At 49.2% G+C, this 13,144-nt stretch overlaps 2 protein-coding genes across 7 annotated transcripts in view; one reads left to right on the plus strand and one right to left on the minus strand.

The window, feature by feature from the left end:
* Nucleotides 1-13,144, plus strand: part of LOC126944241 (zinc finger protein 688) — a 437,324-nt gene that overhangs the window by 275,784 nt on the left and 148,396 nt on the right. For 2 of the 4 annotated variants that reach the window (XM_050773561.1, XM_050773562.1), the window contains exon 1: nucleotides 11,972-11,975. The exons of the other annotated variants lie outside the window; for them this stretch is intronic. The gene's annotated coding sequence lies outside the window, so the exon portion shown is untranslated. Of the gene's footprint in view, nucleotides 1-11,971; nucleotides 11,976-13,144 lie in introns of those variants that run through there. 4 annotated transcript variants of the gene reach the window in all.
* The window catches only part of LOC126944168 (phosphorylase b kinase gamma catalytic chain, liver/testis isoform), a 62,445-nt gene that overhangs the window by 26,264 nt on the left and 23,037 nt on the right, over nucleotides 1-13,144 (minus strand). For 2 of the 3 annotated variants that reach the window (XM_050773430.1, XM_050773429.1), the window contains exons 19-27: nucleotides 12,447-12,616; nucleotides 11,798-12,063; nucleotides 11,300-11,587; nucleotides 10,489-10,653; nucleotides 10,027-10,212; nucleotides 9,542-9,808; nucleotides 7,690-9,188; nucleotides 2,907-3,172; nucleotides 2,568-2,770 (exon numbers count right to left, since the gene is read on the minus strand). In XM_050773430.1, coding sequence (XP_050629387.1) covers nucleotides 2,568-2,770; nucleotides 2,907-3,172; nucleotides 7,690-9,188; nucleotides 9,542-9,808; nucleotides 10,027-10,212; nucleotides 10,489-10,653; nucleotides 11,300-11,587; nucleotides 11,798-12,063; nucleotides 12,447-12,616 — 3,310 coding nt within the window. The remainder of the gene's footprint in view (nucleotides 1-2,567; nucleotides 2,771-2,906; nucleotides 3,173-7,689; nucleotides 9,189-9,541; nucleotides 9,809-10,026; nucleotides 10,213-10,488; nucleotides 10,654-11,299; nucleotides 11,588-11,797; nucleotides 12,064-12,446; nucleotides 12,617-13,144) is intronic. The other variant, XM_050773431.1, reaches the window with a different exon arrangement.

Below are 13,144 nucleotides of genomic sequence, written 5' to 3' on the forward strand. Positions count from 1 at the left end.
CTCCCAGGCTCCTGCAATCCAGCCACCTGAGTAGCTGGGACTATAGGTGTGCACCATTACATCCAAGTAATTTTTCAATTTTTGAGGAGAAAGGGTTTCGCCACGTTGCCTGGGCTGGTCTTTACTTGCCTCAAGTGATCTGCCCACCTCAGCCTACCCAAGTGCTGGGATTACAAGTATGAGCCATCACACCCGGCCTTGAACACTTTTAACCAAGACTTTCAGTTTATCTATTCTGAATAGTTTCAATTATAACAAAAACACTTTTTTAACCAAAACATTTATTGAACACATATTAATAAAAATTTTGATTTTCTTCTATTCTAGAAAATTTAAGAAATCTTGAAACATGTTACTATAGAAATGTCTGTGCAGGGTTGTGGAAGAAACAAGTCACTTACCCAACAGCCATTCTTGGGTAACAGAACCTGATTAACACTGGACAGCTGGCAGAAGTTCCTTGTTCCCAGGTGAAGGAGGCCCCAACCCAACCCCAGAAAATAAATAAGTTGTAAATAAGCCAGAGGCCTTTTTTGCTATTCCCCTTTGTCAGTGATTGCTCTAGGTATGGGCATATAGCTCAGTTTGAGCCAATGAGTTATGAAGCAAAGTCAGCTTGGAGGTCTTTTTTTTTTTTTTTTTGAGACAGAGTCTTGCTCTGTCGCCCAGGCTGGAGTACAGTGGTGCGATCTCGGCTCACTGCAAGCTCCGCCTCCCGGGTTCACGCCATTCTCCCGCCTCAGCCTCCCGAGTAGCTGGGACTACAGACGCCCGCCACTACACCCGGCTAATTTTTTGTATTTTTAGTGGAGACGGGGTTTCACCATTCATAGGATGGTCTCAATCTCCTAACCTCGTGATCCGCCCGCCTTAGCCTCCCAAAGTGCTGGGATGACAGGCATTGAGCCACCGCGCCCGGCCAGCTTGGAGGTCTTTTGTTCCCAGAAAACTTTCTCAGACTGTTTTGTCACAACCCCTTGTTTCTTGTTTAGAGGACTGGTGTATACCCTGGAGTTATGGCAGCCATCCTAACATGAAGAAACAAAAGCATGAGACTAAAAAGATAAAAGCTAAAGATGGTACAGCAGGGTAGAAAGATAAGGTCCTGGTCCCTTAAGGCTGGGTGTGGTGGCTCATGCCTATAATCCCAGCCCTTTGGAAGGCCAAGGCAAGGGGATCACGAGGTCAGGAGTTCGAGACCAGCCTGGCCAACATGGTGAAACCCTGTTTCTACTAAAAATACAAAAAACTTACCCAGGCGTGGTGGTGGGCACCTGTAATCCCATCTACTCGGGAGGCTGAGGCAGGAGAATAGCTTGAGCAAAACTCTGTCTCAAAAAAAAAAACAAAAAAAAAAACAAAAAAAAAAAACAGGGCCGAGCGCAGTGGCTCACACCTGTAATCCCAGCACTTTGGGAAGCCAAGGCCGGCGGATCACGGTGTCAGGAGATCAAGACCAGCCTGACCAACATGGTGAAACCTCGTCTCTACTAAAAATACAAAAATTAGCTGGGCGTGGTGGTGCACGCCTGTAATCCCAGCTACTCAGGAGGCTGAAGCGGGAGAATCACTGGAATCTGGGAGGTGGAGGTTGCGGTGAGCCGAGATCGAGCCACAGCACTCCAGTCTGGGTGACAGAGCGAGACTCCATCTCAAAAAAAAAAAAAAAGAACGAACGAAGCAAAGGTCCTAGTCCCTGAAAATATCGTTAAGCTACTGAAACAGCTACACACCACTATTCTCAGACTGGCTCATTAAGTAAACAATAAATGCTCTTGTGGTTTAAGCGACTGTTAGTTGGTTTTCTGTTACCGCCAAATAATTTTAGCCAACACAAAAAGGTCATTGTCTTTTCCAAGACCAAAATTTACTGTTCACTTCCTGTGCAGTCTTGTACCACCAGACATCTTTTTCCATACACCTAAATGAAAACTCTATGCTGCCCTGTCTTACTTCCTATTGTATCCCAAATGATCAGTAAAATGTAACAGATGTTCACAAAATGATCACTGAATGAATGAGTTAGCAGCACATTTTCAACTGTCATGAAAGTCAAATTCATAGCCGGCATGGTGGCTCATGCCTGTGATTCCAGCACTTTGGAGGCTGAGGCGGGAGGATCACTTGAGATCAGGAGTTGAAGATCAGCCTGGCCATCACGGCGAAATACAAAATTTACTAAAATCTACCAAAAATACAAAAATTAGCCAGGCATAGTGGCACATGTCTGTAATCACAGCTATTCTGGAGGCTGAGGTGGGACAATCGCTTGAACCTAGGAAGCTGCAGTGAGCTGAGACTGCACCACTGCACTCCAGCCTGGGCAACTGAGTGAGACTTTATCTCAAAATAAAAGAAAGAAAAAAGAGAAAATCAAATTTATGAATGTCAAGAATCTAACATGAGGCTTACATTTCTCTATCTTGCCCATAAGCATAACCTAAAAAACCATCTAAACCTTTACAGAAATAGCGAGAGACCTTAAGCGCAGCAACCCTCTGATGTAACAGTCTTACTAGTAAGAAAGGAAGAGAAGCCAAGGGTCCCACATTAGCCAACAAACTCACCGCAATCATACTGGATGAGTCTCAAGTCGGGGAACTGGGTGCGCATGTTACACACAATACGGTGCAATGGACGAGCCCGGGGCCAGAGCTCAGAGGCCAATTGCTCCTGGAAGGCTGCCTGACGTGGGGCCAGCCAAGGAGGTGGGTGGCAGGCATGCAGGGAAGGGGGAGGTGCCTCCACAGGAGGCATGACAAAGATGAACCTGTGGAAGGAAGGCAGGCAGTGTAAAAGACGGCACTCTGAAATGCCCCAGAAGTTAACACCTTCACCAGCCCTAAGCACTACATCCACTCTGAGGCCCCAAGACCCACTCCCCATTAGCACTTAGCCCTGCCAACCTCTCAATGATTTCTGACAGCTGGTCTAGTCGCTGCTGGGGAAACAGTACAGCCCGGTGGGCAGCCTCGGTATAAGTCCAAAAGGTGGGGTGGCTGGGGCCAGGAGAACGAGGGCCGATGGGGCTGGCAACAGGTTGGGGTAGGGTACAGAAATCCAGGACTTCAGTCCCATACACAGGTGCCAGGGCCCCATGAGCCTCACTAAGTTGGAAAATCCGTTCCAGGCGTTCAGACCGCTGCCGCTTCCGCTTTTCCTCCAGGGAGTCCTGGAGGTGAGAGAGAAACAGAGAAAGTAATCAGGGCCCTCAGAGTCCACATCAAAACCTGACTGTTCTTCCCAGATAGAAATATACAGAAACCATGAGATCCAAAAATACACTATGCTTTTTGTAGTATTCCAAGTTATCAATGAGAACTATTCTTTTCACAATATTAAGTAACTTCTCTGTAAGAGAAAACTGATCTTTCTTTGCATGCTACCAAAGCAGCATGACTGAATATTCAAAATTAAGATCTATAATTCCAACAAGTTTACAGAATGGACAATTTATGGGTATTTTCCTATGTAACACTCAACTCCAGGACTACAGCCTTCTTCAAATCACTGACCAGGATACAGAGAGGCCAATCAAATCCAGACGAGGTTTTTGCCAAAGGCCAGACTGGAATGGGGTGGAATGGGAACAGCTAACCAGACATCCAGGTCTCGTCACTCTGAGACAGAAAATGGGCAACCTGGCAGTAAGGAGACCAGGATGACTTTGACCCAATCCTTTCCCATCTTTGTGCTTCCAGTTTCACAGTTTGTAAAACTTCTTTGTATCACTTATTTTGCTTGTAGTTACACATTTGTATGATTATTTGATTAACATCTGTCCACTACACGGTAGGCCCCATATAACATGAATTATGCCTTGCTCACCATAATCACCCAGTAACTAGCACAATTAAGCTTCCAATACATCTATCTGTTAACAAAATGAATAAATGAGAGAGACTAGACCCCAGGAGATAGTTGTGAAAAGAGGAGTGTTCCAAATCTCCTTCCTGATACCAAGTATCACCTCTTGGTTTGAAGTGCTCTAAGTGATGGAAAAAAAGTGTCCTAGCAGAGGGAAAAACCAATAGACTCAAAGAGCTAGTTCCTTTTGAGGCAAGCTCTCAACAGCAACAAAAAGAAAATCTGGCCAGGAGCAGTGGCTCAAGCCTATAATCCCAGCACTTTGGGAGGCCTAGGCGGATGGCTTGAGCCTCCTGTTCAAGAACAGTTTGGGCAACATGGCAAAACCCCATCTCTACAAAAAAATACAAACAAGGGCCAGGCGCGATGGCTCACACCTGTAATCCCAGCACTTTGGGAGGCTGAGGTGGGCGGATCATGAGGTCAAAAGAACGAGACTATCCTGTCCAACATGATGAAACCCCGTCTCTACTAAAAATACAAAAAAAATTAGCTGGGTGTAGTGGTGCGAGCCTGTAGTCCCAGCTACTCAGGAGGCTGAGGCAGGAGAATCGCTTGAACCTGGGAGGTGGAGGGTGCAGTGAGCCAAGATCGCACACTGGACTCCAGCCTGGTGACAGAGTGAGTCTCCGTCTCAAAAAAAGAAACAAGTAGCCTGGCATGGTGGCACGAATCTGCAGTCCCAGCTACTTGGAGGGCTGAGATGGAAGGTTCACTTAAGCCCAAGAGGCTGCAATGAGCAGAGATTGTGCCACTGCACTCTAGCCTGGGTGACAAAGTGAGACACTGCCTCAAAAAAAAAGACTATTTGTAAACCATACATCTGAAAAAGGATCTGTAACCAGAATATATAAAGAACTCTTACAACTCAATAATAAAAAGACAACCCATTTTAAAAGGGCAGAGGATCTGAACAGATAGTTCTTCAAAGATACACAAATGGCCAACATAGTATTTCAACCACATGAAATAAAGCTCAACATCAGCCAACAGGGAAATTCAAATCAAAATCACAATGAACTACTACTTCACACCCAGCAGGATGGCTATAATCAAAATAAGTGTTGATGTGCCTCAGCCTTTGGGAGGCTGAGGCAGGCAGATCGCTTGAAGTCAGGAGTTCAAGACCAGCATGGCAAACATGGTAAACCCCATCTCTACTAAAAATACAAAAAAATCTGGCCAGGCACAGTGGCTTACGTCTATAATCCCAGCACTTTGGGAGGCCAAGGCGGGCAGATCACCGGAGGTCAGGAGTTCGAGACCAGTCTGGCCAACATGGTGAAACCCTCTCTCTACTAAAAATACAAAAACTAGCCAGGCATGGTGATGCCATGCCTGTAGTCCCAGCTACTTGGGAGGCTGATGCAGGAGAATTGTTTGAGCCTGGGAGACGGAGGTTGCAGAGAGCTGAGGTGGTGCCACTTTACTCCAGCCTGGGCAACAGAGCAAGACTCTGTCTCAAAAATAAAATATCGGCCGGGCGCGGTGGCTCAAGCCTGTAATCCCAGCACTTTGGGAGGCCGAGACGGGCGAATCACAAGGTCAGGAGATCGAGACCATCCTGGCTAACACAGTGAAACCCCGTCTCTACTAAAAAAAAATACAAAAAACTAGCCGGGCGAGGTGGCGGGCGCCTGTAGTCCCAGCTACTCGGGAGGCTGAGGCAGGAGAATGGCGTAAACCTGGGAGGCAGAGCTTGCAGTGAGCCGAGATCCGGCCACTGCACTCCAGCCTGGGCGACAGAGCAAGACTCCGTCTCAAAAAAAAAAAAAAAAAAAAAAAAAAAAGAAAAAGAAAATATTAAGAATATAAAAAAATTAGGTGGGCATGGTGGCACATGCCTGTGATCCCAGCTACAAGGGAGGCTGAGGTGGGGTCATTGAACACCTCAATGACCCCAACCTCAGGCAGAGGTTGCAGTGAGCCAAGATCATGCCAATGTACTCCAGCCTGTGTAACAGAGCGACACTCCTTCTCAAAAAGGAAAAAAGGCCGGGGGCGGTGGCTCAAGCCTGTAATCCCAGCACTTTGGGAGTCCGAGACGGGCAGATCACGAGGTCAGGAGATCGAGACCATCCTGGCTAACACAGTGAAACCCCGTCTCTACTAAAAAAAATACAAAAAACTAGCCGGGCGAGGTGGCGGGCGCCTGTAGTCCCAGCTACTCGGGAGGCTGAGGCAGGAGAATGGCGTAAACCTGGGAGGCAGAGCTTGCAGTGAGCCGAGATCCGGCCACTGCACTCCAGCCTGGGCGACAGAGCAAGACTCCGTCTCAAAAAAAAAAAAAAAAAAAAAAGGAAAAAAAAAAAAATATGGACTCAAATGTGGAGAAACTGGAATCCTCACAGACTGCTGGTGCTAATGTCAAATGTTGCAGCCACTTTGGAAAAGTCTGGCAGTTCCTTAAACAGTTAACACCTAGTTACAATATAACCCAGCAATTCTTCTCCTCAGTATGTATCTAACAGTAACTGAAAACACCTGTCCATACAAAAACTTGTACATGAAATGTTCACAACAGCATTGTTCATAATAGCCATAAAGCAGAAGTAATACATGTTTCCATCAACTCAAGGAAGGATAAAATGTGGTATCCATACATTATTATTCAACATAAAAACAAATGAAGTACTGATATATGCTACAACACAATAAACTTCAAGGAACATTAATCTAAGTGCAAGATGCCAGTCACAACAGACCACGCATTATACATTATGACTCCATAGGCAAAACTAGAGACAAAAAAGTAGGATGGTGGTCATTCAAGACTAGGAGGGATGGAGGGATTGAGGAATGCTAGCTAACAGGTGCAGTGTTTCTTTTTGGGGCCATGGAATGGTTCTGATTCTGTTGATGATTGTACAACTCTATAAATATATTAAAAAACTATTATACAGTTTAGGGCCAGGCGTGGTGGTTCACACCTATAATCCCAGCATTTTGGGAGACCAAGATAGGAGGATCACTTGAGGCCAGGAATTCGAGACCAGCCTGATCAACACAGTGAGACCCCCATCTCTATTTAAAAAAAAAAAAAAAAAGCTATTGTACACTGTAAATGGGTAAATTGGATAGTATATGACTTACAGCACAAACTGTTAAAAAAAAAAAAAAGTGGCAAGAGGCTATTATCTACTTGCAGAGCAATCAAAATTCAACGTATCATCCAAGATGGGGGAAAAAAAATTCAGCACAGACTACACGTCGTCACTCTTTTCTCCCTCTACTCTCTACTTCCAACCAGCCATGACCAACCTAGCGGCTGGTCAGGTAAAGACCAAAGGTGGAGTCAATGGCAATGGTGGAGGGTGGGGGAGTAAGCGGGAAGCAAAGACTAAGCAGCAGCTCTGATTATAGTGGGGAAAACCCAGAGGGCCTGGAGGGACCCACTGGACCTTCCTTCTCCTTAGTTCTGGGTTACTTAAGCTGAAACTGTGAGTTTAACTCAACTACTACACAGACATGGGCCTATATACATAGTACAGGAAAGAAATGGCTACCAGAAATCATAAAAGGGACAGAGAAGAGTTCCTTTTACTGCCCATTTATTACCATGCAGGTTAAAAAACGGGAAAAGAGGCCGGGCGCGGTAGCTCACGCCTGTAATCCTAGCACTTCAGGAGGTCGAGGCAGGCGGATCATGAGGTACACACCCAGGGAAGAGAAGGGACTTGTCCAAATGTCACTCAAGTACTTGGTCCATAACATTAAGCTTTGTAATTCACCAGGTTAAATGTGACATCATTGTTCCATCCACCCTACCAATACTCCAAAGAAACTCAACTTCCTGTTCCCTCTTGAGGAAGTAAAACTTACCAGATAAAAAGGGGAACGAGGTGGTGGGGGGGGCTGGCGTCGAGGCCGGGGGCCACCAAACGAGGTAGCAGTGGAGGGAGGGCTGGGGGGATCAGAGCGCAATGTCAGTGTGTCAGGCTCATCCTTGGAAACAGGCAGCCGGGATACCATGGTGACAGGCAAGGGAGCGGCACCAGATGCCGAAACCGCAAGGGAAGATGCCTGGGAAGCTGGGGACTGTGTGGAGGCTGGGGCCAGCGCCAAGGTCTGAGCTGCAGCCGGGCCCAGGGTAGGAACTGGGGCAGGGCTCAAGGTCAGTGTCTGCACTGAAGCTGGGGCCAGGAGTGAAGCAGATGACGATGCTGGAGCCAAAGTCAGTGTGTGAGCTGCGGCTGGGCCCATCAGAGAAGCTGGAGCCAGAGGAGGTGCTGGAGCCAGAGACAGCGTCTGAGTTGGACCCAGTGGTGGTCCTGGTGCCAAAGACAGTGTCTGGGCTGGAGTTGGTACCAGGGATGATGCTGGAGTTAATGACAATGTCTGAGTTGGAAAGGGTCCCTGGGGGTTCCCCGTGCCCAAAGAGAGTGTCTGAGATGGAGATGAGCCTCCAAGAGTGGGTGCTAAAGCTGGGGCTAGGGCCAGTGTCTGTGTAGAAGCCGGGCTCGGGAGAGGTGATGGAACCGGGGCTGGTAGCAAAGTTTGAGTTGATGATGAAGCCAACGCAGGGGTTGGAGCTGGTACCAGTGAAGCTGAGGCTAAAGAGGTTCCTGGAGTAGACGATGGAGCCATAACTGGAACCGGAGTCTGTGATGAAGCCAGGACAGGAGCAGGACCTGGCGATGGTGCCAGGACTGGAAGAGGAGCCAGAGGAGGAGCTGGAGAAGGAGCCAGAATTGCTGTCTGTGGAGATGTCATAGGAGCCAGAGGAGTGGCTAGAGCCTGAGATGCAGAAGATGCTGGAGCCAGAAGGGAAGCCTGAGCTGGAGCTGGATTTGGTGCTGCCGGAAAAGGATTGGCCAGAGCTGAAGCTGGCACCAGGACAGGTGAGCATGCTGGGGCCACAGTTGAGTTCAACCCTGGAACATGTGAAGAGGTGGGAGCCAACAACAGAGGGTGACCAGGTGTCTGAGATGAAGACAGGGACGGAGCTGTGGCCAAACCTAGAGTCAAGGCTGATGCTGACGGGGAAGCACCAGATGGTGCCAAGGATGGAGGTCCAGGAGCCGCTGGGACAACAGGTGCCAGTGGTGGAGTCACACTGGTCAACAGAGCTGGGCCCGAAGCGGAAACAGGCAAGGGGGCTGAGATGGGGATGGTGAGTGGAGCCGAGGCTGGGGCAGGAAGTGTGGTGGGGACAGAGATGGGGAGTGAAGATGACGCTGGAACTGAGACTGTAGAGGACACAGGACTAGCAAGAGGAGAGGAGTTGGGAATTGGCATTGGAGAAGAGGCTGGCCCAGGGAGTGAGGATGGCACATGGAGAGGAGAAGAGATGGTCAAAGGGGCAGTTCCGGGGGTTGAAGCTGTGGAGAGAGAGAATGAGTTAGCCCCAGAATAACTTCCTGACCCTTTCCTGACTCTGTCCCACCTTTCCCTTACCCCCAAGCTTCCCATTTCCCCGAAGGCATTCACTCCCACAACATGAAGTCAAACATCCAAGTAATCTGACAACTTTAGATTTTCTTTCCCTCCAAGATTCCAGCAAATGTATCTTGAAATTAGGTCAGGGCTCAGGCAGCCCAGTTCTGGGGCCCACTACAAATCAAGGCAGTATGCTGATATGAAGAAACTTGCACTAAAACTAAGAAACCTTCGGGCAACCCCATCTCATCTCCATTCCTGGCAAGGATTTCTGGCCTCAGCCACCTGGACTCACCACTGACTTCAGGTGAAGGACTGTGGACCAGCTTGAGAAGAGGCCTCACCAGAGTGGGTGTGGGCATGGGGGCTCGGGCAGTACCCAGAGTAGGTGTGGGTAGCCGGCCAGGGGTTAACGTGGGGCGTGGATTCAACACAGCTGGAAGCCCAGAGCTCGGAGGCCGGGGTGCTGGGGCCAACGGAGGAACAGGAGTCAGTCCATCCCGAGGGGCTTGTCTCACTACAATCTTCACCACGCCTGTATTATTCACCATGGTTGGTGGCACTGCAAGAGGAAGCTACACTGAGAGGAAGGTAGAAAAGAAACAAGAGACCCAAAGGATGGAAGAAGTCCAGGGGCAGGAGAAGGTGGCAGACAGGTATCGTAGATACTCGTAAGGGAAAACAACACTAAGGAAAGGCTGGACAGACAGTAGCCCAGCGCATGCCTGGAAGGACCAAGGCCAGCAAGGGCTAAGGAATTAGGAAGGCCAGGAGCCTCACCCTGGTTAGCAGCAAGCGGAAGGCTGAGGCCAGTGGGGGCAAGGGTGGTGCTGGGGGTCGAAGAAGGCAGCACAGAGACAGGGGTAGGGCCAGGGGTCGGGGCCACGGCCTGGATGAGGGCCACATGGGCAGGCTGGCTGATGAGGTGGTGCTGCCCCCCTGCTGACACGAGGTGCACCACATTCCCTGGGTTAAGGGAAGAGAGAAAGAGAGAGAGAGAAGCAGCTATCAGCCTGAGGAGGGCAGAGGCAAGGCAAGAAGAGAGGGAAAGAATAGAGGGAATAAATTCTCTAGAATGACCTCTTCCCTATCTTTATCCAAGATCCCTCCAACCATGCCCGTTGGCCCCACCCACCAAAAGCTTAGGAAAGAAACATTAAGGCTGACATTTAAAAAAGTCACAAAAACAAAGAGACAGGGAAGAGGAGGAAAAAGGCAGGACAGGGGGTGGGTTTTACCTACTTTGCAGCGGGCGGGGCTGCCCCACAGCAAGCTGGCGCACCTGGGCACCAGTCAGTGTCAGCTTGTTGCCCTGGATTTGGAAGGTGAGAGGTTTGCTTCCCCCTGCATTAGCCACTGGACGTTGTGCCAGTGAGGCTAACTGCCCAATGCTGACCACTTCACCTGCTAAAAACAGAGAAGGCCTTATTGTACACAAGGTTCATCCTGCTCAACACCACTTCACAGACCCCATGAAGCACACCTCTCCCCCGAGTGTCCAGTCCAACCAACCAAGCCTTTCCCACAATTTACTGTGTCCCAACAAACTCAGTCTCCACCTACAGCCTTTGAGCTTTTGATGTGCTACTCCTTCCAATCCCATTTGCTTAGCAATCTCCTTTATATTCTCTAACACGGCCTGCCACAAGACTGAGTTAACCACCACCCTCTGCTCTACACTGCCCTTTTACCCCAAATACTTTTCTACCGCTAGGCTTACCACTATTTATTCACCTATGTGTCATCTCCCTATGTCAATTCCTTAAGGGCTCTTAATTATGATCTAACAACGTCTGGTGTAATACCTAACATGCTAGCTGCCTCAATTTTTTTTTGACACAGGGTCTTGCTCATGATTGCAGTGGCACAATCATGGCTTACTGCAGCTTCCAAACTCCTGGCTCAAGCAATCCTCCAACCTTGGCCTCCCAAAGCGCTGGAATTATAGACATGAGCCATTATGCCTGACCCGGCTGCCTAAAATTTGATGCTGTCATAGTCCTGAGCTTTCCTCCCATCTCAAGTCCCTCACCACAGAGCCCTGGGAACTTACAGGGCAGGCGAGCTTGCATATCGGGAGATAGAATGAGGCGCTGTGGTGCAGGAGTCGGAACTGGCACTGCTGTCGTGGTAGCAGTTGCCGTGGTGGTAGAAGTGGTGGTGGCAGCAGCAGGAGGGAAGGTGTAACCTGGTGGCACTGTCAGGGGCTTCAACAGGCTAGAGGAGCCTGGAGGTGGGGCTGGGCTCAGGCGAACTGGGGCAGGTGGTGTTGGCTTTAGGGACAAGGTTGGCGTGGGAGGCCGTGAGGTCCCACTCAGGACTCCCAGGGGGGATGGCAACACTGCAGACACAAAGCAAACACCTGTCAGATATACCCTGACTAAAGCCTTGGCCTGGTCCCAGAAGCCTCCATCCTCCCTTCCAGCCCATCAAATACTAGAACCCTGTCCCCAGCCCAGCTCCTCAAACCCTTTAATTTCACTACTACTTCCTCAGTCTGAACAACTTTTCTGAAGCACCACGCATCATCCTTGGCTCCCCTTCAACTCACCCTGAGTGAGAGAACCACTGTTTGGCTGCAGTGGAGGCAAGATGACAGGGCCAGGAGGCCGAGATGCAGGAATAAGCGGGGGCCCAGCAGGTGAGGCTGAAACCATCAGTGGTGCTGGCAGCACTGAGGGGGCTGGGCCAGGGGTGGGCTGGGCTGAGAGCTCAGGACCTGGAGGGGGTCGAACCGGGACAGGGCCCAGGGGCGTCCGTGGGTTGTTCACTACGACCACTGTCCGGCCTTCTTGCTTAGGTACTGGCTGCAGCATCCTATGAGGAAAAATTTAGGGAGTGGGTAGGGAGAGAAGGAGAATAAGAGGTAGCAAAATCAAAGAAAAGAAGAAAATGAAACAGGGAGACAGATTATAAAAGCAAAGGAAAGGAAAGAGACCCAAAGGAGAAAGAGGAATAGGAATTTAAGATAATCAGAAAGCACAAAACAGACAGAATGGGAGAAAAAGTGACTAACACAGAAGCCCATCCCAGCACCCTCTTCTAGTTATTCTCTCCCCGATTCCCTCCACGTGTCTGCACCCATCCCATACAAATATTCCAGCCTTGTATCCAACTCTTTTCTTCCCATCCCAGGCCCCTCCGGCCAGCTTTCAGCCACTTATTCTAGGAACCATCCCCTCATTCCTTAGTCCTTGTACCTGTTGACCTTCATCTTGACTGGCTTGGGCCGGGGTGGGGGATCAGGAGCAGTAGCCACCTCTAGCAGTACCCGGCGAGAGAGGCGGTGCCGGGGCAGAAATGTGTCTGTCTCATATCGAGAGACACGACCTTCCAGGCCAATAAGGTCAAATCGACCCATGTCTATCCGCTGCCACAAGAAAGAACACAAAGCACAGTCACAAAGAACAAAATCACACATCCTTTGAAATGTAGATGTAGCTGGAGGCCATTATCCTTAAGTGAATTAACACAGAAACAGAAAACCAAATACTACATGTACTCAGACACAAGTGGGAGCTAAACATTGGGCACGCATGAACATAAAGATGAGAACAAGACACACCAGAAACGACTGGGTGAAAGGGCTGAAAAAATACCTGCTGGGGACCATGCTCACAACCTGAGTGACAGGATCAATTGTACCCCAAACCTCAGCATCATGCAATATACCCCATGTAAGAGACCTGCACATGTACACCCTTACTCCAAAATAAAAGCCTGGGCGTGGTGGCTCAAACCTGTAATCCCAGCACTCTGGGAGGCCAAGATTGGGGAACTGTGTGACCCCAGGAACTTGAGATCAGCCTAGGCAACATAGTAAGACCCTGTCTCTACAGAAAATAAAAAATTAGCCAGGCATGTTAGCACGCACCTGTAGTCCCAGCTACTCAGGAGA

Source organism: Macaca thibetana, chromosome 20, assembly GCF_024542745.1.
Source record: "Macaca thibetana thibetana isolate TM-01 chromosome 20, ASM2454274v1, whole genome shotgun sequence".
NCBI classification, from domain to species: Eukaryota; Metazoa; Chordata; class Mammalia; order Primates; family Cercopithecidae; genus Macaca; species Macaca thibetana.